The 27204-nt window shown below is 35.7% G+C and overlaps 1 protein-coding gene across 2 annotated transcripts in view; it reads right to left on the bottom strand.

Annotated features, from left to right (window-relative positions):
* Positions 1–27204, bottom strand: part of CENPE (centromere protein E) — a 38333-nt gene that overhangs the window by 8473 nt on the left and 2656 nt on the right. The window contains exons 5-35 of one of the 2 annotated variants that reach the window (XM_074589444.1): positions 26806–26925; positions 25744–25825; positions 25477–25544; positions 25327–25398; positions 23715–23766; positions 22826–22913; positions 22508–22634; positions 21756–21875; positions 20246–20404; positions 19744–19888; positions 18370–18464; positions 17990–18046; positions 17742–17909; positions 15489–15563; positions 15112–15234; positions 14617–14751; positions 13832–14009; positions 13231–13385; positions 11862–12176; positions 10726–11037; positions 10359–10517; positions 9268–9474; positions 8062–8346; positions 7794–7952; positions 6667–6888; positions 5311–5473; positions 4896–5110; positions 3752–3889; positions 2638–2838; positions 2410–2556; positions 660–872 (exon numbers count right to left, since the gene is read on the bottom strand). In XM_074589444.1, the coding sequence (XP_074445545.1) occupies positions 660–872; positions 2410–2556; positions 2638–2838; positions 3752–3889; positions 4896–5110; positions 5311–5473; positions 6667–6888; positions 7794–7952; positions 8062–8346; positions 9268–9474; positions 10359–10517; positions 10726–11037; positions 11862–12176; positions 13231–13385; positions 13832–14009; positions 14617–14751; positions 15112–15234; positions 15489–15563; positions 17742–17909; positions 17990–18046; positions 18370–18464; positions 19744–19888; positions 20246–20404; positions 21756–21875; positions 22508–22634; positions 22826–22913; positions 23715–23766; positions 25327–25398; positions 25477–25544; positions 25744–25825; positions 26806–26925 (4755 nt within the window). Of the gene's footprint in view, positions 1–659; positions 873–2409; positions 2557–2637; positions 2839–3751; positions 3890–4895; positions 5115–5310; positions 5474–6666; positions 6889–7793; positions 7953–8061; positions 8347–9267; positions 9475–10358; positions 10518–10725; positions 11038–11861; positions 12177–13230; positions 13386–13831; positions 14010–14616; positions 14752–15111; positions 15235–15488; positions 15564–17741; positions 17910–17989; positions 18047–18369; positions 18465–19743; positions 19889–20245; positions 20405–21755; positions 21876–22507; positions 22635–22825; positions 22914–23714; positions 23767–25326; positions 25399–25476; positions 25545–25743; positions 25826–26805; positions 26926–27204 lie in introns of both variants that reach the window. The other variant, XM_074589445.1, reaches the window with a different exon arrangement.

Genomic DNA, 27204 nt, shown 5'->3' with positions numbered 1-27204 from the left:
CAAGATCATATCCAGTATTTTTGCATACCAGCCATGAACCTTGCCCTCTCCCCAGGCATGCCCTCCCCCCACAAACAACAAAAAAAAAAACCAACACCTTAACATTTCATGGTAAGTAAAGAAACAGAAACAAACTTTATGCAAAAGTACAGTGAACAATATGGTAACAGGAATTGTCTCTCAGTCACCTTTAACTTTTTTTCTTATAATTTCTTAGTTTCTGATAATTCAGCTTCTCCACTGAACTACACATTGGGGAAGGTCTGCAAGGCTATATCAAACTCCTGGGGTAGTTTTGCAGAATAAACACGCATCTCCAAGGCATCTTGCTTGTCTCCTTCCCCCACAATAAAATACACACTTATGGGCCCACAATTTGATTTATGGAGTAATTTCCCACTTAAAGTGGATTAATATTAGTGAAATAATACTGTGCAAAGCAGCTGAACTACAATCAAAAACTAAGGTTGATTAACTTAACTAAGTAGGTTCCAGTTTTCCAGAGTTGTAAAGCATTTACTATCAATTTGTTTTCCACAAGATATGCACTCTCAAAAAATCAAAGTTAGAGTACACAGAATCCTAGCTGTTAATATTGAGAGCTTACTAAAACCAAAGCAACATGAAGCATACACATACTCAGCATTTTAAGTTAGTACCTTCAGTTTGTTCAATAAACTCTGGAGATGACTGTTTATTTTCTCGTTTTCAGTTTGAAGTCTTTTGACTTGTTTACTCTGTTCTGATGAAAGCTCAGTCAATATCGGAGCTATCAGTGCTTTCTGACGATTCAATTCATTTTTCAGATTAAGAGACACCATAGAGAGACATTCATACCTCTTCCCCATATTTGGGAATTTCTCAAGAAGCTCCTAAATGCAAGTGAAAAACTCATTCAGGTCACAATACGGAAAACAGTGATTAGCTCTAAACAGAAGCTTAAAATAAACCATCAGACCCCAGGACTAACCCCTACAGTATGTATGGGTTTTACAACAGAAAAGTTAACAGGATTAAGTCCTCAGTTCTGACTTGCCACAGCGATATGACAAAAATGCAAAGTCAGGCACAAAAGCAGAGAATTTCTTCATTGTACAGAAAAACATATTTTACAGGCCCAAATTACTTTCATGATTTGGATTGCCTAGCCACATCGAGACCTGTAGATCAGGTCTGAAATGAAATTGTTGCCTATTCACAAGTTTGCCAGCTGGGCTGCCCTCAGGATGGGCTCCCAAGTTGATCTCTTTTGTCCTTTGTTGGAAGAAAGGAATCGTGAGATTGTTCCTAGCGCTCTGCCATAAAGAGGTGATCAAGCAGAGAGCTGTCTGAGAAATGCAATAGGCTTCAGGGCACTCCCAGTAAACTGCAACTCAAGTATCACATATGAAGCTAGGTTATACATTTTAAAATAAGTATAAAAATTCCTAGGCATACTGCTTCTATCTTTGGTTCTTAGTTAAAAAAAAACCAAACAAACCAGGATTCACCAGTTTAACTCTTCACTGCACAGTAAAAACTAGTTCTCCCCCATGTCCAGGGGGAGCTAACATATTGCCTGTGTCCAACAGCACCAAGTAAAAGATACTTGAGAAAGTTGCATAAGAAATAGGCAGACAACATCTTACCTATTACAAGAGTCAGGAGGGGTGAGAACCATTAAAAGGGATCAATTGATGTTATTTACTTCCCTCCTTATTAGCTCCCTACTGCTGATGTAGGATAGAAAGACAGTGTGAATGGAGAAAGCTACATGTAACTGATTTTTGGAATTTGGTCCCTTACCACTTCTGGTGTTACCTGAAGAAGCTTTAGTTGGACTGAAGATCAGAGCTTTTCTAGCACAAATACACTGATGCCCAAATCTGATGCATAGGTGTTCAGACTGCAGTACAATGATACTCTTTAAAGTGTTTCATACATATTGACAAGTCTTGGTTTATTTAGGCTTTCAGTAGGTTAGTAGTACTTTCTCACATATGTGAGAAAGTATACTCAGGATAACTAATTAAGAAAAGCTCTGAGGAATTACAGGAGCTTCCTATTTTGAGGAGAGAAACTATTTAATGAAAATAATTTATTGGAAACCAATTTGGTTTTGATGGGGAGTAATGGAAGGGAGTATCTGGGTGGGATTTTGCAAGAACAAAATGGTGAAGTGCTAGTTATTTTCATTGAGGTGGCTGGACAGAATGAAATCAAATGAGATGTCTCAACTGAGAGGTTCCATTTAACTTTCTTAGAACTGGATGCATGGCCACTGAACAGCAAATCAACTGATCCCATGGCATCTTAGCAAGATGTGCAAACAACTTTATGAATTGTACACAGAAGCAAGGTTTATGCTCCAGAACAAGTGGTATTAAGGTTTTGCACGCATGCTTAAAATAAGCAGAGAAGTAGATTTACCTTAATTTTCAAGGTTTTTTCCTTTAGGCTTTCATCAACCATCTGCTCAGCATTATCCGGTGCATTCACCTGAATGGACATATCACTCAAGCTTCTCTGCTTCAGTTGGTCTAGAGCACTTTCCAGTTTTGCATTTGCTTCAACACACTAAAAAAAGCATACATAATTTAAGTACCATTCAAGAATAAAAGTGACGAATAACTTAAGTATGCAACTTGCAACACCAACCATCTCGGAATTTTTTTGCAATTCTGTCTTGAGCTGGTCCCGCTCAGACCTGACATCCTGGAGAAGTTGTTGTAGCTCCTCTTTTTCTCGATTAATTGATGAAATTTGTTCTTTAAGTTGGAAAGAGTGACTAGTTCTTTCAGCCAATAACTGGTCTTTTTCACATGATACACTATTTAGCGCCTCAGTTAACTGTTGAATCTATAATAAATAGTGGAGAAAAAACAAGAATTATGACTTGGTCCTGGCCTGTATACTCCCCTATGGAAGTATTCAAATCAGTTTTGTCAAATACAAAAAACAATTTCCAATAACTAAAATTCACACTAACAGCAAGACAAGTTTAAAAAACAATTTTGGTGTTCTAATCACTCAGAAACAGAAATTAAAAGGAAGAGGAATAGCATTACACCCAGAGAACTCCACTTTAGTCAACTTTGGTCTTCAGTAAAGCAAGAGGAAACAAACAAAAAGGCAGTCAACATACATCCACAAGAAAATGAAAAGAAATAGAAGATTAGCATAAGAGATGGGCAATGGAATTGTCTTTGTGTCTCCTCTAATGAATAGAACAGTAACACATTTGCAAATCTGAAGCAATCCTTGATTATACTCTTCGATCTACAGACAAAGGAGGAGTTTGACAGGTGAAAAGTGAAGCAGTGAAAACTGCAAAAAGGCTGAGTTGGCAAGAGCTAAGTGCAAGACTTTCCAAATAACAGATACAGTTTGAAAGTCTGTAGAACACCAAGGATTCCAAACCCATTAGGTTCACACTGTCTACGCAGTGCCTTTTAAAGTCTGAATAAGCACATGGACATTTATGACTTATGTTAAACCTGCACACACTGGATAAATCAGTGTCCCTTCCTCTGGAGTGACCAACCCAGCTGGTTATGAGGCTGAGACAAGTTGAGGGTGCTACTTCTAAACATCACTGAAGAAACTTGTACAAAATCCTTTGCCCATGTTCATGCTGTTTAGCACCCATAAAAATTACATTCTGAGAATTAAAAATCAAATAGGATTTGTCTTGAGCAAAAATTTAGCTCATCAGCGATAAGACATCAGAAGACAGAATTGCGGAATAGCTACTAAAAGCAAACTTCCTCACCTTGTTTGTTAGGCTGTCCTCCAAAATCTCTGACTGCCTCTGAACCTTTAACAAATGATCTTCCCTTTCTTCAGCTTTGACCTTCTCATTGCTGAGGAGTTCTTGTTGCCTCTTCAGTTCCTTTTCAGTTTCAAGAATCTGGAGTAAAAAAATAGAGCAACAAATAAAAAAATAAGTTGGGAGACAGCCCGTGAATCTACCCCTCATGCACCAGGCCATTCAATACTTCATAGGAATCAAAATACTTGACACAGAAAAAAAACCTGCTTTAGTTTGAGTACAAGAAATTTCAAGTTTTGTCTTTGAAAGTTTCTCCTTTCACCAGGCAAGGCCTGCCAACTAGCACATTGATAAATCCTTAGTAAAGAATTAGACTAAGTATGCTACAAACATGTTTGGACATACTTTCCACGATCCCTGTTTACGCAGATGAGTAACACAAAGGAGAGATGTAATTTACGTAGGGTTCACATCAAGTACTATCTAGAAATTATTACTTGACATAATTTTATGAGTTGGACTGATTGTCAGAGTGCTGTTAAATTATATTTGATAAGTTATAGAACTAGCATTCCTTTCACTAAACCTCTGAATTTACAGTGAAGTTGAAGTTTTACAGCAGACAACTGATACTCAAAGACAGGTGAACTGGAAGATATCGGAAGAGTAAGAAGATTCTGCTCCCACCACAGATTTGAGTTAACTACAGATTTTTGAAGTGATTACTCAATATCTGAACAAGGACTGCTGCTCAATGGATCTTACCCAATTCACTTGTCTTCACTGTTGTGAAGATATGTCTCATCCAGAAGAGAAATAGAAGTGTCAATATTTGTCAGCTTTAGTTTCAAAACTTCGGAAACATACCATTTCAAACTCATTAAAAAATACCTGTTAAGTGTTTTGGTAATGAAACCCATGTATTTTCTGGTTCCTCATTTATTCTTAATACAGCCTCAGATAATGTTTTTGAAAGAATTTACATACATTTTTAGATACCATTCTACAAGACATAAGTCAGTATTTTCAGTCTGGGTACATAATACACATACTTGTAAGATATTTTTCAAGACAGCTTCAAGAATTAGCCATCTTCCTCTACCAAGCATTTACAGTTATTATACTTTAATCAATGGTAAAGTACCTTATCAACACTCTCCTGTAGGTTAATCTCCAGTTTGTTCTTTTCAGCTCGAATACCTTCCAGCACTTCCTGGAGCTGATCTCTCTCCTGTGCTAACAAATCATGCTGTTTCTGCAGCTGTGGAAGTTTACTGCTTTCACTCTCAGTCCTTTTTAGTTCTTCCAGCAGCTGGTGCCTTTCCTTAGTTACCAAATTTAAGTCCTCATTCAACTTGACTACCTATTAAAAAATATTTTTAAAGTACACAATCAACACAGACCTATTAGCAGAAACTCCTCTTCTGCTTCTAAACTGTATTACCATGACACCATCTATTAGGCCAATAAAACAGCACAAATGATCATGGTAAATACCTGTTATTCTAATGACTCAAGGGGACATCATCTATATTATCTCTGAGTTTTTATTACTGTACTTGCCTTTTCTTTCAGTTTGTTTATTTCTTCATTTAGTTTTTCTTCAGTGTTTCGCAATTTCTCTTCGCCATTTGCTAACATGTTCTTATGGATGTCAGCTTGCTCTTTATAATGGTTTAGTTCTTCCTGTAGATTTTCCATTTCTGTCAGAACTTTTAAGGACTAGAGAACAAGATATTACATGGATGTTCAGTCAGTATGACTAAGTCTTGCTTGTTAGGGGTTAAAAATGATAAGTCAAAGCATTTCAATGTCTAGGAAAGAACTACCAGAGTAATCAGTTTTTTACTTTATAAAAAGCCTCAGTTGTCATTCCCCCATGCCTAGTTTAAGAACTCCAAAGGAAGACAGTCTTTAGACATAGTCTTTGGCAGGGAAAGGGCAGGAGGGCAGCAAAAAAGGGGGGAGGAGATGGAAAGAAGGTAAAAGTAAAGAGGAAAGGGAAAAATATTGTGTGGGGAACAGATTATGTAAATGACTATTAAAAAACCCAACTAAAACACCCCAACATGAAAGATACTCTTATTCTTGTGGCAACTGACACCAGTTACATAAACAATTTGTCTAATTGTTTAGTAGCAAAATGTAAATATAAAATTAAAGATTTGATAATCCTAGTTTGATGATCTTAGTTTTTAAATTGGTTGGTCTATACATACTTAAAAAGAGATCAGTTGTTGTACCTGAGGTTTGCTAAAATTCCTATGAAAGCTTTTATAATTTGCAGAGCTTCTCTTACGAAAAATTCTTACCAGTCTTCCTTTTGACTTTAGGAGTTACCAGCCTGGTTTTTATTAACTATGTTATCAGAACAAGTTTGTCTGAAACAGCGTGTCAACATAAGCATATTTTTCATGCAAATACTTGGAATGCTGAAGTCACTGATGTGCCAGGAAATAAGACATCAGGAAGGAGAAATAGGATAGCTGATCAGTTTCTTTTCTAGGTCAAGCTTTCTCTTCATCAATCCAGAATGAGCTGAGTAGCAGGAGAATTAAGCCCTTCGGGATCAGTAAACCTGGATTACCTCTACTGCTCAGTGCTAAACGCAGAGAGACTGTAGATGAAAGATGTAACAGGAACTTGGAGTGTTTGTCCAGCAGGTGGCAGGCAACTGTGCCTAAACCCAGAGCAACACAGTGACCAGAGGGGCAGGAAGGCAATAGGGGGAAGAAAAACTAAGACAAATTCCAAAATCCAGACTGGATTAGTAAACTGAGTTTTTAGTTTACTGCTGCTATGAAGAAGTGAAGGGAGAGCAAGAGATACTGAATAGCAGAAAGCTTCACGACCAAAATAATTTGGAGTGATGCAACCTGCCTTTAAAACAATTATTTAAGAGATTTTATACATACTCTCTCCTTGCTTTCCTGACAGTCAGCTTGTAACTGATCTCTTTCTGCTTTACAAGTCTCTACCATCTGCCGTAGCTTGTCTTTCTCCTGATTAAGTAAAGTGATTTTCTCAAGCTGCTGAGAGATAGTCTCATTCATTGTTCTTTCAATTTGTTCTTTTTCTGCCAGTAGCTTGCCATATTCAGAAGACACACGAGTCAGGTTTTCAGTTACTTCAGCGAGCTGGAAAGAACAAATAAGAGCCAGTCTTATATTTCTAATTATCTCTCTACTAGGTAGAAGTAGTTTGATAGTTTGGAAAGAGACCAGTAACATTCCAATTCATTAAATTTTGTTATCCCAGTAATCAGGTTCTGATTTAAAAGTGTTATTGGATCATATTTCACAAGCACTATCTGTACATATAGGTTGTTATAACTGAATTATTTTACAAAAGACACCTCCATTACTTTGCTGCATAGCAGCAAAGAAGTAAGTAAAGGAGGATGTAACAATTTTGCTTAAAAGTCAATAAAATTCCAGTGCTTCTGTCTGATTGCTAGACAAAAGTGAATGTTTCAAAACCTATAGGCCATTATAATTCCATTAAAGTTACTTCATTGCTGTATCCACAGCAGATAGAAGATATTAATGCTTGTTAAAATCAAGCCTAAAAGTTGCAATAGCTTCAGACATGAAAATGATAGGTAGATAAGAAATTTATAGTAGTGCAGCAAGTTAAAACAGCAGCTAAACTGCCTTTTAGTTGATCATGTATCTTCAGAGTTACACAGCTAAAAGACATATTATGAGAATTTTAAAAATTTTAAGACTTGAAAAATGCATTGAGGTCAAGGAGCAGTATTGATTCCAAATAATATTCCATCATCCAGCACTAAGGCATGCTTAGTTATAACAGTAAGGGTTGTAACTTGCAGGTCAAATTGCATTTGATCATCTTTTCACTGCCTCTGTTTCTACGGAATTCTTTTGAGAAGTAGTATGGTGGGGTGGGGAAAGATTTGAAAAAACTTTTAATTATGTTTCATTATTACATTTACTGAACCCTTACAAACTGAACTCTGCAGAGGACATGGGTTGCCAATCCTGACAGAATTTTTAGTTTACTTGACAATACTGCATCTGACCTTCTGCTGCAGTTCATCTGTTTTTTCCTTCAATGCCTCTTGTGCTTTCAAGAGTTGATTTTCTTTCTCTGAAATACTTCCTCTCAGCTCCACAATAGTCTCCTGATGTTGTCTGAGAGAGTTATGAGCACTTTTCAACTCTTCTTGCATCTCTGAATTCTTTGGACACAACACAGAAAGTACATTAAAGCCCGAACAACACTTCCAAAGGTTAAGACAGAAATTTACTAAAGCTTTTATCCTAAAGGAATAGGACTATTTTTCTTACCATGCTAATTGTCTCCTGTATAGTTTCTCTTAGCTGGTCTCTCTCATTTTGGAGATTTTCCAGTTGCATTTTAAGATTATCATCTTCTCTTTCTGTCAGAGTGCTCACATCCTGATAGTCATGCATTTTTGGAATAGAATCCATTCTCTCCATTTTTTCAGATTCTCTTTGACATTCATTGGCCTTCACTTCCTCCATTTCATGCAATTTCCTTTGTGCCTGGCTCAGCTCTTCTTTCAGAAGAAGTAGTTCTTGCTCAATGGATTTTTCTTGAATCTGTGGTATCTATTTTATATAGAGATAGAAGTCAACACATTTGGGGAAGCAGCTTTAAGAGAAACATATCTGGTCATTGACAGGTTGATTATATAAAACAAACAGAAGCAATGTTTTAGAGTTATTCGTATTTTTTTTCAGAATAGTAAGATTTGACTGAACTCAATATGCAGTTCAAGTTTCTTGAAGTAAAAAACATGTAAGAGTAAAATTTGGAGTGAGGACTTCTGCAAGAAGTTACCGAAAGTCAAATTTCATGGCCATAAGTTTAAGCCTAAGGAGGTAAAAAACCCCACCCAAACAAAAAACCTAACAACAAAAAAACACCGTACAAAACACAGAGTTTATCCATATTTGTAGCCTCCACAGTAGATAAATATGGTGTAGATGCAGTTATTTCCTTGGCAGTTTGTTAACTCTCCCATAAATATTAAAATATTACACATACTTTACTTTTTTCAAAGTGTATATATATACACACAGTTTGTATATATACACATAACACACATGCAATCAGTATGTCCCTTTATGGAAAATGTTGGCTGCAGTGTCCCTTACTATAAGGTGTCAAGGAAAAAAGCCAGTTCTATCTATGCTTTGAAGAAGCAGAACCACTCTTTCCAGATGAAGAAGTTTTAGCTTCAACTACTTATAGAACTGTATCTCTGTGCAGATCAATTCTGAACATCACCATCCTGTATCAAGTTAAAATTCTATTTACAGGAAAAAATGTTTGTCATATCCTACTACTAATTGCCCATATACAACAATATGGGTGGAATATATTTCAAGCAAACAATAATAATCCTGGTGTTTAATGGTCTGTAGTCAAGTAGCAGGACCCTTTTCTCCAGTTTGTTTTGCAAATTATTTCCACTCAAGAGAAAGTTTAAATAAGCATGCTTTCCATAACAGCATTAGCATAATTACCGAAGTTCCTTCCTCATACTCTTCTTTTTTCGGATGTAAACTGTCCAACTTATCCTGCAATGAATTGTTCTCTTGTGTAAGAAGAAAGATTTGTTCCTTTAGTGCCTGAAGCTGATCACTTTCTTTACAGTTATTTTCTGATTTTTCTTCAGCAAGCTGGTCTCTCTCTGATGTGATGATTTTTATTTCTTCTGTCATTTGTGATATCTATAAAAAAGCGTGCAGAGACAGTATTTCTATCAATTCAAAACTAAAATTAAATTAAAAAGTTGTTTGATTCACTCTGCTACAGTATTTTTAACATCAAACCACTGTAACCAAAGTAGAAAAGTTCCAGAACTGAGTCTTTGGCCTTTGTCACCTGTTTTGTTTTAAGCGCTAACATTTTAACAGTCTCTTCTGCAATATTGGCCAAATTTTTATTTAGAAAAACTCTGAGAGGAAGAAGGCAAGTAAGAAACACATGTTGGATTATCTTTTTTTATGCATCTGTTCCAAAACATGCAAATGCTGAATTGACAACCATTGAGTTAGTGCGTCTGGAAGTTGATACTCTTCAAGAAAAATCCAATCTCTCACAACAGATTCTCCCCCCAGAGAAACTGTGCCACTGAAGCAACTGTGGAAGATACAATATTCTCAGCACCCTTCTTCATCAGTTGTTGAACACAGAGGCGCAAAACTCAGTGCTGTACATTGGGAACTGAGCTGCCGTTTACAACCGTGTGCTACATTTCTCATTGGGACTGAGTGTTATAAAACACTATCCTCATTTCTACCCCTAGGGAACCCTTAGCTCTTCTTCCCTTTGTCAGTTTGAGTGGTGGCACTAGGTGGCAACTATGGGGCACACTAGTTAAGCAAAGGTTTATTAGAGTGCACATTGCAGCTTGAAGCTCTACAGAAATAGATCAGCAACTGGTAAAGGCTTGGATCAGGCAGTACTACTTTCTTGCCTGCTTTTTACCAGAGACCTAGAAATCTTCTTAGCAAAAGCAGAAGAGACTATAAGCAGACTAAGAAAGCTTGTTCTCAGTGTTGGAAAACACATTAAAAGCATTTTTATTTTGAATTATTACATAACGTTTTACCTGTATTTCGAGCTCTTTAATGGTTTTCCCTAGTGCCTCTTCAACACTCAGAATCTGAGATTCTTTTTCAGAAATATTTTTTTCCAACTTCTTAACAGTGTCCTGGGATTGCTTGAGAGAACTCTGCGTATTTCTCAATTCTTCATGTGCCAAAATGTTCTTTGGAAGAAGAGTAAAAGAAATACACAAAAGAAAGTTTGAGTATTTTGCAACATTAGTAAGCACTCCTTGATTAAAAAAAAAGCAAACAAAAACACCACCACACACAAAACCCCACTCCCCTATATATTTCAATATAGTTTTTAAGTGTGCTTACACTCATCCACTTAATATGTATGATCCATTTCTATAAAGGTAGATTTCCTACCATTGAAACAGTGTCCTTTATATCCTCTTTGAGTTGGTCTGTCTCAGCTTGAAGAGACTCCTCTTTTTGCTTCAGGTCATCTCTTTCCTGGGTTAGAGTTTTTATTTCTTCATGACATTCAGTAAGCTGCTGAAGAACTGCCTGAATCTCTGAATCCTTGGCCTCCAATCTCGACTCCATAATCTTTTCTTGCTCTTTTAATTGCTCCATTTCATTTAACTTCTGCTGAGTCTGAATAAAATCTTCTCTTACCTGAAGAAGTTGTCTGTGCTCTGCTGTCTTCTCTTCCAGTTCTTTCATTTTGCTAGAGAGCTTTAGTTTGTAAAGAAAAAGGCCAGACACTTTCATTGTAATTCAGAACTGGATAGTGTGTACATGTTCTCACAGACTCTTGTATTAGCTCATAAAGGGCAAGAGATGCTAGCTTTCAACAAAAGAATAGGATGTTCATCATTTTGCTTTAAGTCACTGCTTATATTCTTGCCCACATTAAGTAAGCATTTGTTTATGAAACCTTCCTGCAGTTTCTCCTTACCAGCAAAAGTCTTACTAAAACATAACACCACACATGAAACTGTAGCATAGATTAGAAATTATCAAATTAGGAGTTATCAAATGCATAGCTGGAATATGACAGCCATATCAGTGCCAAAATCCTTGTCAAAAGCGTGCATTTTTAGTTCCCTTTTAAAGTGTTTTTCCTTTCTAATCACCAATTTATGCAGTGATTATCTTTGGTTTCAAAAGATCTTCTGTTCTAAACAGACTCCAGATGAGGAAACTTTGTTTTTATGACTTTAGATAGAGTCATAGCATGCATATTTGCATAGTCATATTTGCATACTAAAGATATAACTTAAGAATGAGAAAAGACGACTTGGAAGGTCAAGAACAGAAGGAAAACGTATAACCTAGAATAACATACACATTTCTTTGTCCATGAAGAAAGAGACAGTTGAGCTGTGTAATCCTGCAACGTTATACACCTGGCATAGAACAAGTAATATGCACTCATGCTAGATAGTGTTATTCATAAATTTAAAGACCACTCGCCAAAAGAGTTTCTTTTTTTTTTTTGACTAATATGAATGATTTCCTTGTATCTTATCTGTAAAAAGGAGCAAGCTGACACTGACCTCTAATTTCACTTCATCCAAAATCGTTTTAGACTCTTGTGCTTCTTTAGATAGAATATCTACTTGGAGCTTCATTTGTTCATTGTTTTCTGACACAGCTACATATTTTTGCTCTAGTTCTTCATGGAGCTGTTTAAGTGACACATATTCCTGATCAGACTTGACATATTTAAGTTGTGCATCTGCTAGATCATCTTTTGATTTTCCAATTTCTTCAGTCATATGTTTAAGTCTAACTTCATTATCAGCAGCTTCAGAAAGCAGCTTTTCTCTTTCCAGTTTTAATAAGCGTAGCTCCTCACATTTTTCAAGAATCTGCCAACAGAAAAGCAATTTTAATAGCACTTTCTGAATCAGTATTTGTCATAGTTGCATAATAAAAACATGTTCATATGCAGACATGGGAAATAAAGTCTAGACAAACACACTACACAGTACATTGGGTTTTGTCTTGTTGGGAAAGAGCTGTCTAGTAAACAATCCTTCAAAGAGAAACAAGACAGATGAGTCCCAAAACCTTGAAACCTCTCCTCTTAACTTTAGATGTTCTTTAAATACTTCCTTTTTTCTATGTTTGAGCTAGGACTGGACGGATACTCCTAACTATAACTCCTAAACTGAATATTTAGATGTATCAACACTTTCTTCATGACACAGAGTTTACCAAGCTGTCAACATCTAATTACATTTTGTTTATTAGTGGAAGTAGACCACTAGAAGGGTTTGGAACTTTCTGCAAAGCATTAATCAGTTTGTGAGATTATTTGCCCTGGATAATTTTCACTGCATATACTTAGTAGCAGGTATTTAAGGATAAAGAAACCTAGAAATCGTTTGTAAACAAACCCTTTAAAACACATTAATAGCAAAATCAGTCTACACTAAGCCCTGATCTGCCAGGAAACAGAAAAGTTTTCTTACAAGTTTTCCAGAATTCCAGAATTAATTCCAGTTAAATCTCACACTTCTCAAGCATCATTTCTGCTAAGAGGTCTTGAAGTTTTCTCTTTGCCCATTTAGACAAAAATTCAGTTTTAGAACAGTAAACCAGGATCAAGCGCCATTATACGTACACACAGTTATATCAATGGTGATCATAACAAATAGGCAGGTAAGTGTTGGACTAGAAATTCCTGATTAGTTATAGTAGACTGTGACAAAACGTGATCTGAAATTTATTCCTTTGTGCAAATATTAAATACCCGAGGAACAATAATTTAATGAACTTAGTTGTAAAATCTCAGATTATTTGATTCAAGACAACTTTTGGCTTTAGAAGTTCACATGCAGTAGGCCTCCATTATTATGTTACTGATCAAGTACAACACAAAAACAAGGAGAAAGGGTTAGATTTTTTTTGTTTGTTTACCTCTTTCTGCTGTACCTCAACAGTGTTTGATAGAGACTGAAGTTCTGACAGCTCGTTTACTTGTTTTTGTAAAACTGCATTCTCTCTCAATGCTTTTTCTAGTTCTCCTTTTAAGTCACTTGCCTTTTTTTCCAGCTCCACAAGAGAGAGCAGATCTAGAGAATTAACAAGTTTAGATTAATGAGAGTGTGAGAGAAAAGCATGTTTTAAATTACGCAGACTTATAATGCATTCTGGATGCCATATCAGTATAATTCTAGAACAGTGGCCAACAATTAAAAGATGAAACTACTGGTCTGAATTTGGTCATCACTTCTTAAGCTGACATCCAGTTTAATTTAGATTCTCCCTGACAGCCTTCATGAATTCAACTACCTTTGCACAAAATACAAAACATTCTGTAAGCTGCAGTTTTCCAAACACTTCAAGAAAGTGACGAAGCAGTTACGATGTGCCAGCAGTACCAGATACTCTAGTATTTTACACTGACAGAAGGTCCAAGTATTTGAGAAAACAAGAGCCAAAGTCCTCCCTATTCCCTCACCATTATGGGGAAGAGGAAGGAGAGGAGGAGGGGAAAAAGCATCACTTGAAACAGTACCTTTTGGAACTTTACCCTCCATCATTGAGGTTAGCCTTGTGTTTTCTTGAAATGCAGACTGCAACTCTTTCTGCAGATCAGCTTGCATTTTTTTGTAACTGGCTTTTCCTGCTTCTATTTGGCTTTGATAGAGTTGAACATCCTTTTGCATTTGCTTGTAATTATTTAAGAGTTCATTCTTTAGGAAAACAAAATAACATCCAATTTACACACAAAATAGAAGTCTAGTTGCTTAACATTTAAATATTGCATCTGTCGCATTTCCTGTTGTCACTGAACTGCTTTGGCTTGATAAATATGGGACAATAAGCCACAATTTAATAACTACATTCCTATCAGTCCTATAACAAAACATACCTTACCTTAGAGGACAGGGCCATAATGCTTCTACTGTTTTCTCTTTACTTTGAGCTTTGAAGGAGTAAGCTCCATCCCACTTCTGAATTCACATCTCTTATTCTCTTTTGTTCTCTCGTAAAATTAGGTTTGGAGTCTTATGTCCTAGTAACTCCTTAAAGACTGTTCATTTGCTCTTTCTCTTCTTTAGGCAAACCTAAAACTAACCACCCACTCCTGTAGAAGCAGCCTCTATTTTCTTTTTACCTTTCTCATGAAAACCCATTTTCCATGAAATCCATAATAAGAACATTACTTGGAGCAGGTGTCATTAGCTTTCTCCACATACTCTACCAGTCTTTATTGATTGCCTTCTTCACTAGCCTGGTAGCAGATAGGCTCTTAACAGCATTTTGTACAGCTATAAATCCAATTTAACAAGTACTTGCCATCTTCTCCTTCAGCTCCAAATTTTCGGTTCTGAGAAAAGCAGATTCTTTTTTGGCATCCAAGGCTATTGTTTCACTATCTAAGAGGGATTTATTCAGCTGCTGAATTTCCTCAATTAGCTTATCAGAATCTCCCTGAAAGAGACAGGTAAATACTCAAATAAATAAATAAATATAGCCATAATAAAGCAAATGTGCTCACTACTATGTGGTTAAATGAAAATACAGTCTCAGAAAACTTGGTAAATTTACTTTAAAAGGAACAGTAGCAGGCTCATTTGAGAGATGGGATAAACAGCAGTATTTCCCATAGCCTTATTTCACCAGAGTACTGATGTATGATAATATAGTAATTAGCATTTTATGCTTTGTAATGAAATTTTCCTAACATTTGTATGGAAGCAGATTTCAATTATACCAAGGTTATACCTGAATTTAACCCACCTCCAACAAAACCAAAACCACCTCTCAACCCTGTAGAAAACTCAAACTTACCACTGAAAAATACGTGTCCTTTTTTTCCGCTGCTGCTTTCTGTAATTCTTCCACACGATTCTGTAATACCTTTATTTTGTTCTCTTTCTCTTTCAGCTGTTCCAGTTTGGACCTAATTTCTGCCTAAAAGTTGGAGGAAAAAAGGGAGAAGGAAGATTCTAGTACCCAGTTTGTTTTTTCAGGTAAAAGATTTAACAAAAACCTGCTTGTACATCTGAAGTGTTCACGGGTTTTAGACATATTGTTCTTATAGCTGGTAAGACTAACCAGAGCCAGTGATGCGTAGGTTGTCCTCAGCAGATACAGTATTTCAAGATAAACAAACCAAGCACATTTCATACCAGTCTTATTGCATGTAAATTCATGGACAGGCTCACCTCAAGTTCCTCATTGTACACTTCAGCATTTGAAACTAGATTCTTTAAGTTGGTAATTTCATGCATTAGTTGTTCCTGTGGAGCAAATTGAAGCAAAATTGCAGCAGATGTTAGAAAGCACCCACACCAGTAGTTTTAGTTGCCAACACCATGAAAATAAGCAAGGTCTATCTTGTATTGTGTTTTCTATTAGTGGGCAAACCATATATACACGTGTATGTATTTAAACAGCTACAAAGCAAGTTGCTACATATTCTTTCAAAAGGATAGATGAGATGCAAAGCTCTGTTTTAGCTTCCCCATAATTAGAAAGGATTCTAGTGCAATTTAATCTGCAACAGCTTGAGAATCAAGGGCTATGTGATCGAGGCAACTAATGCAGAAGTTGTACAGATACGACACTTCAAATTCTAGTCATGTTAAGCAGCTTTTTAAGACACAGTGCACACATTTATGATTTACTCTATGAGATTAAATCTCATGAGAAGGTGCCAAAGTTGCGGTAAAGCAAGCCATGAACACATTCGGTGGCATCCTCTGAAAGGAAGCACAAGCAGAAAACTAGATAGAAAACCACTTTTTTAGTCTTTGTTAGAAAAGCTTTACAACAGGCACTCATCTACAAATATTTCTGTATAGCCACAAACATGGGTAAGGAGGTATCCAATGTAGGAATCCAATCTGTAACTTTAAGATCACTGAAAAGCTTTAAAACAAGCACTCTCCTATAAGTATTTCTATATAGTTAGGAGTATAGCTTGAAGAAAACCCAATCTGTAATCTTAAAATCAGAGGATGGTTGAAGAAGATACAGTACAATACTACTGGTCAGAAGTCATTTAGTGTCATTATTCAGAATAATAGAGTTTACATGTATATATCTGTGGTGATTTAAGTTGCTGTATTTCAACTAGTGTATTCAGTGAGGTATGTGACCTTTCAGTATTGCTGTAATTGATCTGCTACATGGGTATCAACAAATGCTTACGTTTTACGGACTGTCTTCAGATACATATCCAAAAACATGAGTCATTCAAAAAACAATTCTTGTAATAGAAGCTACTTTAGAACATTGCATCTGTTATTAGATATACAAAAGCTTTGCAGAGAAAACTGTAACTGAGGATTTGTTAAATGCTGGCTGATAAGGAACATAGCACAATTTGTGTAGCATACAAAGGGTCTTCTATAAAAAGAATCTTAAATACAAGCTAAATCATAATTTATTAGGGATCCATTTTGTTTAAGATCCATAAGTCTTTGTAGGGAACACAATGGAAATAAGAGGTAATCTTGTTAAATTGTAACCTGAAACAACAATGCAAAAGGATGTAACTTCAGCTTCAACCTTAGTTTCATGGTTAGAGGATATTAAACAGGCTAGCACATACAAGTAATCTGCAGAGAAGGTATCAGGAATGAAATGGAATAATACATCCATGTCTCAATACCTCAAGTTGTTGGTTTTGGTGTTTTGTTTGGATCTTTTTTAATTTTTTTTTTTATTTGAGTGGTTTTTTGCTCTGTGACTTATTTCATGGTCTATAGCCCTTGGGCAGCTAGAACCTAATACAAATAATACATATTTTAGGTTACAGAATCAGAGCATAAAACATTTGAACAAACAAGGTATATCTCCAGTAACAGCACAAAGAGTTGAAGAGAACTGAAAGTCAGCATTTTCTGTACCATAAGTTACTCAGTAGGTAGGTTTAGCTTTTCTGACTTTCTGGCACAAAATACAACATTAGTTTTGCACAGACGTTATAGTTAAATAATATGTTAAAAGTTAATGCTCACATAGTTCGATACAATACTGAAAGCCAGAGCTATCTTGGAATGTAAACCAAGATGTTTTGCACAAGTATGTGAAATGTAGTTTAGCAACCATACTTTAACTTCAAAACAGTTCCAAAAATGTAATTTACATAGCAAAACAACTCTTGCAGAATTCTGGAGTGAAATCCGGATAATTCATGCATATATTAAAAAAATAGTATTTTGATATATATATACACACAAGTATATGTCTAACCAGACTTCAGTATGTGGCTCTCCAAAAATTTAAGTCTGAATTTTACACTCTGAGTAAGTCCAGTTTAAATCCTGGGTTCATTCATTTGGTTACTGAACACAGCTTATAACACCTTCTGTTTGTGAATCAACATCCAAGCATATGTACACTGAATAAACTCTAGAAAACATTAAGCATAAAGAATTCTTATCTCTCTGTATTTATTCAATGCATCTTACCTCATGATCTTTTTGTGTTTGTTTTTCCAGTGCTTCAAATTCATCCATTTCTGTTTTTTCTTTCAGTTTCTCCTTCATTTCATTTATTTCTAATTTCAACCGCTCATTTTCCAATACTAGATTATTAAAGTTTTCTTGCAGGACATTGACCTCATTTACAGCAATATCCTGAAGAAGCAGCACAAAAAGCTTTAGAAGTTGTTGTTGGAACGTCAGTCTTATTTCTAGAAGCTACACAATAGACTTACCTTTTCTAATGCTAACGCTTCACAGAGTTGCACAGATTCTTCAAAGTCTTTCTGAGTCTAGAAAAAGAATTGCTCTCAGTTAACTGAGTTACAAGATCAAACAAGTTTAGTATTATATTCCTTGTTGCCTGTCCTGTTGAAACACCAAAGCTTACTGGATCACTTGCTGCAAAACCATAGAATCATAGAACCACCCCACAACTTCAGAGGTGACAAAGACTAGATGGTACCTTCAGAGATGACTTACTTTCTAACCAGTTATAATAATTCTTCGGACATAAAGAAGAATATTGGTGTTCTGGAGAAGAGTAAGGGTGATCTTACGGGGAAGCACATGATGTATATGCACTGTTTTAGACAGCCAAAGTAGATTATGTTACCCAATTCATGTTAGGTCCAGGAGTCCATTCTGCATCTGAAATTTGATCAGGAACCATCAGACATTGGCTGTCATGTCCAGAATTCTCTAACAGAGCTGAAAAAAAAAGTATTAAGAAATATGGAGTAGCAGTACATTTTTAAACTGGACATCAAGAATTATTTTCTTACCAAAGAATTTTATCACATTGGAAACAGTCATTCAATGGCAAAGATGTAGCACACTGAGTAGGACTTATGAATCTCATTTTCTCTTATGGAAGGAAAAAAAACCCACTGAAGTCCAGTCCCTATACTTATGCTGATCACCTTATCATAAGTTAATGAATACCAAACCAAATCCAGAATGTATACTTCATTACAGACTAGGAGAAGTGTTTAAGTTACAAGAAAAGAACGATTCAACAGTATCCTGCAAGGTTGAAAGAAAGAAGCCTCAGCCTGCCCCTTATGTACAGGAAGAAAACCCCTCTCAATCCACATACAAGCAGAAAAGCTTGACAGGAAGATGGGTCATAAGGCCGTATGAAGATGGAATTCAGCAACAATACTGTCCAATTATTCTCTTGTCTTCAGTTCAACTTTCTCACTCCTCTAGTAAGTCCTTGAATTTCTCTGTATCTCCATCTGATCTTTGAGTAATGACTTCTCTATTCTTGTTGAGGATTTTGGAATTTCACACACATACTCCCTTCCTTACCTCTCATTTTTGGGGGGAGAACACTGTTTGGATGGATACTTTGTGTTAAGAATAACTTCGGCTACTTTTACAAAAAACTAGGGGTTAGGGTAGACTGCGTGACAGAAGTATTGGTAGACCCTGCCCTTTACCCCACAGCTCTAACCTTTGGTTTTAACAAATTAAAGGCTCAATATTCAGAAGAGAAAAAAAATAAAAATAGTGATTTCCTTGGAAAGTGTGTACAGGGACATATGGGGTTTTTCTTTTTCTTTTTCTTCCCTCTTTAATTTATGCTTTCAGAGAGTCAACTTACTCCCCTTGGGAAACTAAGTAATGCTTACACAGTTATCCAACAGGAATTTGCTACACGTTATTTCACCTGTGATAGAGTAAGACTCTTGCTCCCACTTTTTGAAATAAAATGAACCTTACTTCCAGCATAGGAACTACCAGTATTACTGTGCTAAAACCAGTTCCCTTCCAGGCAGCATTCTTTGCTGGCAGACAAATGAAGTTTGCTTATGGGCTATAGGTAACTCTTTCAAAACTGGATTCATGGAGCATAATTTGAGTAGTACAAGGCCAACTAAGTGTTCGCAAATTGACTTGCTTTTTAACTTGGATTTATTAAAAAGGGATTATTTCTCATTTCAAAGCTGCTTTGTTTCCTCAGTTTTTCCCCGAAGATACTTACACTCCTCTATGTCTGGTAGTGCCGACAGAGACATTTTCATTTTTTTTGTTTTAGTCAGCTCTGGTTTTTCAAAGTCTTCAAAATAGCTCACATTTGCCTGGTTTATTTTACCAGGAGCCCAAGTAACTCTTCTTCTTCTCCTGGCCTTTAAAAAAGTATTTACAGAAAGAATGATACAATCAAAGCACTAAGAAGAGAGTAGAATTTGCATTAGGCTAGTTCTATAGCAGTACTAGCAGCTAAACTAGACAGCGTTTTGCAGTTTCTTCAAAATTAAACTACAGCGTAACAATCTGAAAGCAAAAGTCTTTGCAGTCTGTTCACTGCAAGGCAACATTGAATTGATACTCACTCAGCAATTATTTTAAAAGTTACCCCTTTAAAAACAAGAATTATGTGAAGATTGCCTTATGTTTCACTATCAGTATAACCCTGTGAATTTAATATTACCTTTTGCAAAGTATTTCAGAGTTAACAAATAATATCTAGAACACGTGCTTACTTTAGCATTCTGTTTTGAGGAAAAGGAGGCAGAAGTCACCAGCATCTCTGTTAAATTCCGTATCCTGTCTTCCTGTACTTTTTGAAGAGAATTTTTTTCTTCCAACAGCTGGGCCAATTGGTCTTTTTCCATTGCGTGAATTTGAGTCTTCGAAGACACCTTCCATAAGAACAATATTAATCAAACTGACATTTTAAGAGCACAAACTACTTCTACAGAAGATACACAATTACCAATATTTAAAAACAGCTACACACATATATTCTTTTAAGTCTGGAGGAGCTGTATTTAATCTTTAACAATTATGAAACTGACAATTTAGTCTACAATTTACCTGTAGACATAGCATTTAAAGGGCTCAAAACTCCCTTAAAACAATAAAGCCTCACAACTTTCTAGGGACAAAAAAAAAATAAAAGCACTCTTAACTGTAACGTAGTTTAAGATGACCTTCCCATGGTGCCAGAAGCTCTTTGAGAACTATAATTCAGTTGTCAAATAACACCAAGCTACTCTTAATGCATGTGGTCTCTTGAAATTTGAAGTACTGAAAATTTATTCTGTTGTAAAGTTAACTGCATTACAGTTGCAAGTTTTTTGACAACTTTATCATAATCTTAAAATACTTTAGAGCACTTCAAAGTTCACATGGGATTTTTCCCAAACTCTTCTGTACTTAAGTACTTTCTTCACTACCTACTACCTCAGAAGATGGCAAACACTTCTAGGTACAAGTTTATACTGCAAATTATTCTCTTTAAAATTAAGGGGTCAGTTATTTTCCCTTAAACTTTTCCTACGATTTTTTTTTATTTGCAAGGAAAAATAAAGTATATTTTGATGCTTTAATTAATCAAAACAGTATGTTCAGAATGGTGATTTTCCTGTGCTTTATCTTTTATGATCTGTGCTCTAACAGGACTTGCAAGGTTGTTCCCAACTCCACAGATTTCTGGAGAAAGATGAACACAGGAGAGAGAGACTACACTGTTTGGTAGGAAGTTACTATTGTTCATTTTCTAAATGTATCTTCTGCCTATACATGACATAAGTTTTGCCAGTGATCTTATGCAGTTGCAACTTCTTGCAACTCAAACCGAAGTTAAACACCAGTAAGAGGGGAAAATATGAATTAAGTTGGAATCTTTAACTGACATTCAATAATTTCTTATATTTCAACTAATTATTCCTTTCGACCTGTGGCAATATTAAAGTGTGCCATAAGGTATGAAAAATTTCTCTTTCCTAAATATATTAACCTACAGAAAGCAAGCAATTTGTTAGTTGATTTCATTCAGTGTTAGCTTTCACACAGCTATGTTGACTATCATCAGTTGTTCTAACTTTCACAGCACCTTTTCAATTTCTATGCTCTCAATAGAAATGACAGACATAAATTTGGAGGTGTAGGTAAACTGTTTAAAGTTAACTGGTTTTGATTTAAAACAGAATGTTTCCAAATAGCTATCAGTCCTAAGGATAGACTAATTTGAATAAGCTTATTATGTACCTCCTCCAGCTGCTTTTTCAAATCCAGAATTTCTTTGCGATATCTCTTCAGGAGGGCATCATCATCAAGTACTTCATTGACTTTTGGAGTATTCTTCATTCTTTTGGCTGTATTGGCAAACTAGAAGAATATTCTCTCATGAGCAACAGTTAGAGAACAAGTTATCAAAAGACTTATTCTGTCTCATATTTCCCAACAGAATTAAAAGGACAGTTTATTAGACAAAGATCAACAAAGACACAAATGTTTATATTTGCTTATTTTTCATGTACGCTAAGCTTTGAAAAGGTAAGTTTTCTTTGCTTGATATTTATACCTAAAAAGTAAAGCCTAATATTTAAGCTAAAATATACCAAGTTATTTTTTTATTTAATAAAAAGCTCAAAAGATCACCAAAAAGGAAGACAATTCTACCTAAAGAATACAGTTCATGAACAGTTCAATTACCCTTCTTTCGTGTAGGACCTGTCTAACATCTTGTGTTAGCAAAGACTTTAGTTCTGCGTTTGGAAGAGTCAAATAAGAAAACACAGGTTATCTCCTGCCTGCAAGGCTGGAGAAGGAGCTAGTACAAGATAACAATCGGGAAAAGATGCTGTGTGCAAAACAAATATTTCAAGTTTCAAGTCCACAGAGGACCCTTAGAAGATTCAAGTGACTATGGATCCAGCAGATTATGTTTTGCACCCCTCCACCCTGTCCACAATGAAGCATTGATTCAATAATGCTTGGAAACAGGTGAGAAGTCTTACCTGAAGAGTACTGAGTGTTTCATCAAAGGAAACAGGAGTAATTGTACAAATAATAACTGTCTTTGCATTTCCTCCAAGGGAGTTCTGCAGAATTCGAGTCAGCTTGCTGTCTCTGTAATTTATGAAGCTGATGGAAAAGATGGAAGAAAAAAATATAATTCATTTTTAATAGAAAAAAACACGGTAAATACCTTTTCTAGATGTAATAGGTTATTTGAAAGAGTTACCTACATAAAATAGGATTATATACAAAGGATTTTAATTTCTTAGTTTATTAGTGATTTATCTTAAAACAGGTATACAAACACAAGTGCTTACCCAGAAGGGTCATCACAAAGTTTTTTGATAACTTGACCCAGAATGAACAAGCTCCGGTTTATATTGCAGCCTTCTTTCAGTCGGACACCTAAGTATCACACAGTAATTTTTTTTTTTAATGTAAAAAAACCCATTAAGATACAATTTCAACCTGTCAAGCTTTTGTGCTATGTTATGCTCAGAGGGATTATCCAAAGTTAAATCTCAAGTGCCACAATGCACTATGCCTCATCAGCAGCCAGTATCAAATCCTTTATAATAGCTGAAATGCATCAAAATAAGATAATAATCTATCACAAACAGACATTAATAATCTAGTAAGTATTGTTTCCTGTTTAAATTTTGTAAATGCCCATATTTACATGTGTAAGTAGAACAAAAAAGCCTTAGATAAAACTTTTGGGTTAGTTGTTCCTTGTAACAGAGAATATTAACTCGTGTTCCTCTCAGATCACTTTTTTTTTTTAAGTTAAAGGCATTTTTGTGCAGCTTCATGCTGTCGTTGTTAACAACTGAGCTTCCTCTTAGCTAGAGAATGAGCCTTCTGTTCACTCTTCACCTTTACGTATGAGTCCATACAAGCTTCTAATGACTTTTTTTTTACCACAGGTGAATCTTTAGTTATTCGTCTCCATTCTATTAGTTCGGTGCATGACTGTTGCTGAACCTGCTATTCTAGAAAAGCCATATTAGTATCAAGTTGTTTGCACTTTACAGAATTTTCAGTATTTTCCTGAGTAGATCCTGCCTTACCAAAAGGAAGAGAGATTATTTATAAACGATAATTAACACAATACCACATAGATCAAATAATTTCCTTTCTATCGTAGTCTCTCATAAGGGTTAATTATCAGAAGCAGTCATCAGGAGAGCCTCATTTAACACTTACCTTCAGATCCTGTTTGACTAGCTCTTTCACTGCCTGCCAGATCTACCAAGTTCTGCAAATTAATTAAATATTTCACAGGTTAGTTCTGAAGCAATTTCACTTTAGATCCTCTTAATTCTAAATCTCTGATAAGAATTTCATCAACTAAATTTACACTTAGAAAAAAGACGAGGTCTGTCATTATTGGAAGTAATCCATAGCTACTACACACATACCAACCATTTCACAGACATGAAATAAGTTTGTGTGAACTCCATTAATATCACTCTGAACAGTACTTCAAACTTGGATTGCAATTCCCCCTATCCTCAGTAACAAAAAGATAAACACAGTTTCTTAATACAGAAGTGTTAACTACAGATTCAAGCCATAGGAAGCTTCACAGAATCACATCATCTGGTCCAATCTTTCATGAGAAGGAGAACCCAGATGAGATTATTTAGCACCCTGTCCTGCATCAGCTGTATGTCTCTCCTTGCCTGTCATTGTATCACAAGGAAATGAAGAAATTAAATACCAGGGGGAAAGCTTCACTCTGAATCTGGTTCAAAGTCAACTAGAACTTTATAGCATCCCATAATGATTTGCCTGAGCAAGTAGCCCTCACTTTAATTGGTTTCTGTTTCAGAAGGGTAAAATCCTGTACTAACTCCAACAAGCAGCAACATAACAAGAAAGCCAAAAAACCTCTCTCCCCCTGCTCTTAGTAGGGATTACTATAAAGTCAGTTGGAACAGAGGCAGGTCAGAGGGTGGGGGGTGGTGTAAGAATAGATCCCATAAGATATAGTGAGGAAAAGAAAAAGTGGGCAGTAGTTTGCTCAGATACTGCATGAGCAGTGTTTACTTTCAGATCCCAGAGCTTTTTCCACATGAAGACGTAACAAAAAGCTCTTTTCACAATGCATGTGATTGACTTCATGCTATTCCCAGTTCTGAATAAGAGTGCTCATGCAGATGTTAGCAAGCTTGAATGCGTTCATATTGATTTCATTCCTCCAGTTGATTTGGATTCTTTTCTGAGAATCAAGGAAAGGCTGTACAGAGAAGGCTTCAGAAACCAAAACACTCCCCTAGAGATCAGCAGTGTATTCCCCCCAGCTTAGGATATTTCATATACTAATAAACCACCAAAGAGATGCTAAGTGGGGTTACTTTAAAAAAAATAAAAATCTTCTGGCCATTGCAGCTGTAGGCCATGTGTTCTTGTAACAACAAGAAAATTTGAGGACAAGAGAAGCCTTCACAAGTTATTTCACTGGGCTTGTCAGTGGTCAGGAACAATTGTAGGGGAAGCTGCGTTTAAGAAAATGCATGAACATCCTGACAATAGCCCCTTATGCTCCTGAGAAGGGCCTAACAGTCCTCAGTTCAGCATGGATTACTAGGAAGTACTCCCATGTCAGAATTCCCTTTCGTGGGAAGATACGCCCCAGGAGTCTCACTCTATACAGATGATCAGCAACATGATTTCTGCTTAAGAAATGTCTGCTAGAAGCTAACAACAAAGTATGCTTGTATTGTCATTATAAAGTAACATTCTTTCAAACAAGCGGTAACAGTAAATTCACTACTTAAATGCTTATTTAATAACTTCTTGGAGTACAGCTTACCAAGTGGGATACCATCACTGCTCCATCACAGTTTGCATTTGCAGGGTCACTTCGTTCTCTGCTTTCAATGATCTAGAAGAGGAGGGTGCAATAAAGCTTTTGTCACTTTGAAAATAATTAAAATCCTCCTAATAGTGAAAAAGTTTTTACCATTCTGAAGATAGTGTGAGAACGGCTGCTGTGTTCATTCATTTTTGTTTCTCCATAATGGCGATTTTCTGTCAAAAAGTAATATTAGAATACTTCTGTTTATGTTCTGATAAACTGGAGTTAACAGACAAAAAGCACAATTTTAAAAGCTACCTGAAAAACACCAATTTCTGAATATAATCTCAAAGAAATACCCCATGATTCTAGATATACCCCATACATCAATGCTTTTATAAGCTATCAGCTGATATTGGTTAAACAACTTACTTTCTCCTTTTCTAATCCATTCCATAACTTGTTCTGGAGAAACCACCACCTCTTCAATCAGATCTTCTACATACGTATTCCTCTTAAGAACAAAAACAGTAATAAGTTTTACTTAACTCTAAAAATCACTTAATACATTACATTAACATTGCCCGCAATTATGGTATTTATTGCAGTTTGCTTCCTTCTTAAAAGGAAGCGACACCAGTTGAATGTCTTTTTACGCTGAATACAAGGAATGGGCAAAGTTGAGACCTTTATCAGAACAGTAGCCTAAAGGTACAGGAATCAAACCACAGAGAACTAGAAAGTTTCCTAAAAATAAAACTGGTAAGAGAAATATCCTTCTGAACATTTTCTGAGGGAATGTAAGAGTTATTTCTCAGTAAATGTCATAAGGCCATAATTATACAACTGGTAAGTCTCCCTTCTTACCAAGTTCCAAAAGCATTGATTATTTAGGGCATCAAAAAAAAACCAAACAACCAACCACAAAATCCAGACCAATAATTCTTATTATTTGCTACAAAGCTTAATATAAAGAAACTGAAGATGGTATTTATATAGATTTATTTTTCCCTACTGATCATCTTACTGAATAGTTGTATTCTGATGGTTATTCTATGATTACAGTAGAAGGAAAGTATATCTACTTTGTGGATATGAAGATGGTATTGAAGTAACTCTGCATATCTGTTGAAGACTTCTAACACATTGAGCTAGAGGCTTAGTATCATGTTTGTAGATGTTTTATTAACTAGACAATTCCCAAGTATTCATTGTCAAAGTTAAATAAAATATAGTATCCTGGATAATTTAAGGGATTAAGTCTACTTTTACAACATTCATAAAGATAAACCAGCAACAGGAAGTCCAACTTCACTGGTGTTATTCAACCACATCAAGTGTCCTTCTGCTAATTATGAAGATAAAAATTACCCAATTTGACACTGAAGAGTTTTCAACTAGATACCTCTGAAGGTTTTTTTTTTAATTAAAAAACCAAACAAATTATCCTACTTCAAACAGATACAATACTTACACTACATAACATCCACTTACATTAACATCCTCACGAATTCCCAGAGGCTTCTTTTTCCTGATATCACAAAGCAAATCTGTAATAGTTTCATTGTAGATTTCCATGTAAGAAACCCTTAGCAAGAATTCTCTCTCTGGAATCTAATGTTCAAAGGGGAAAGAAAAAAAAGAGAAAAAACAAAAAAATAAGACTAACCCATGAACGCCTTTTAATGCAAGGCTTTAACCTTAACTTAAAGGTATATGTTTGGATATCATTCCACAGTTTTCTCTCCCCCCATCCTCTTTTCACATTAGCATCTACCAATAGAGAATAATTTTTCTTCTATCCCACCTCCTTCTAGCTGTATTAATGGTATATCACTTTCAGGAGGTTATAAAAGTAAGGTAACTGCCCTACAGAAGCATGACAGTAATTAT

Source organism: Larus michahellis, chromosome 5 (genome assembly GCF_964199755.1).
Source record: "Larus michahellis chromosome 5, bLarMic1.1, whole genome shotgun sequence".
In the NCBI taxonomy this organism is placed as follows: Eukaryota; Metazoa; Chordata; class Aves; order Charadriiformes; family Laridae; genus Larus; species Larus michahellis.
The sequence above is the reverse complement of the archived record's forward strand: the minus strand, read 5'-3'. Positions and strand labels throughout refer to the sequence as shown.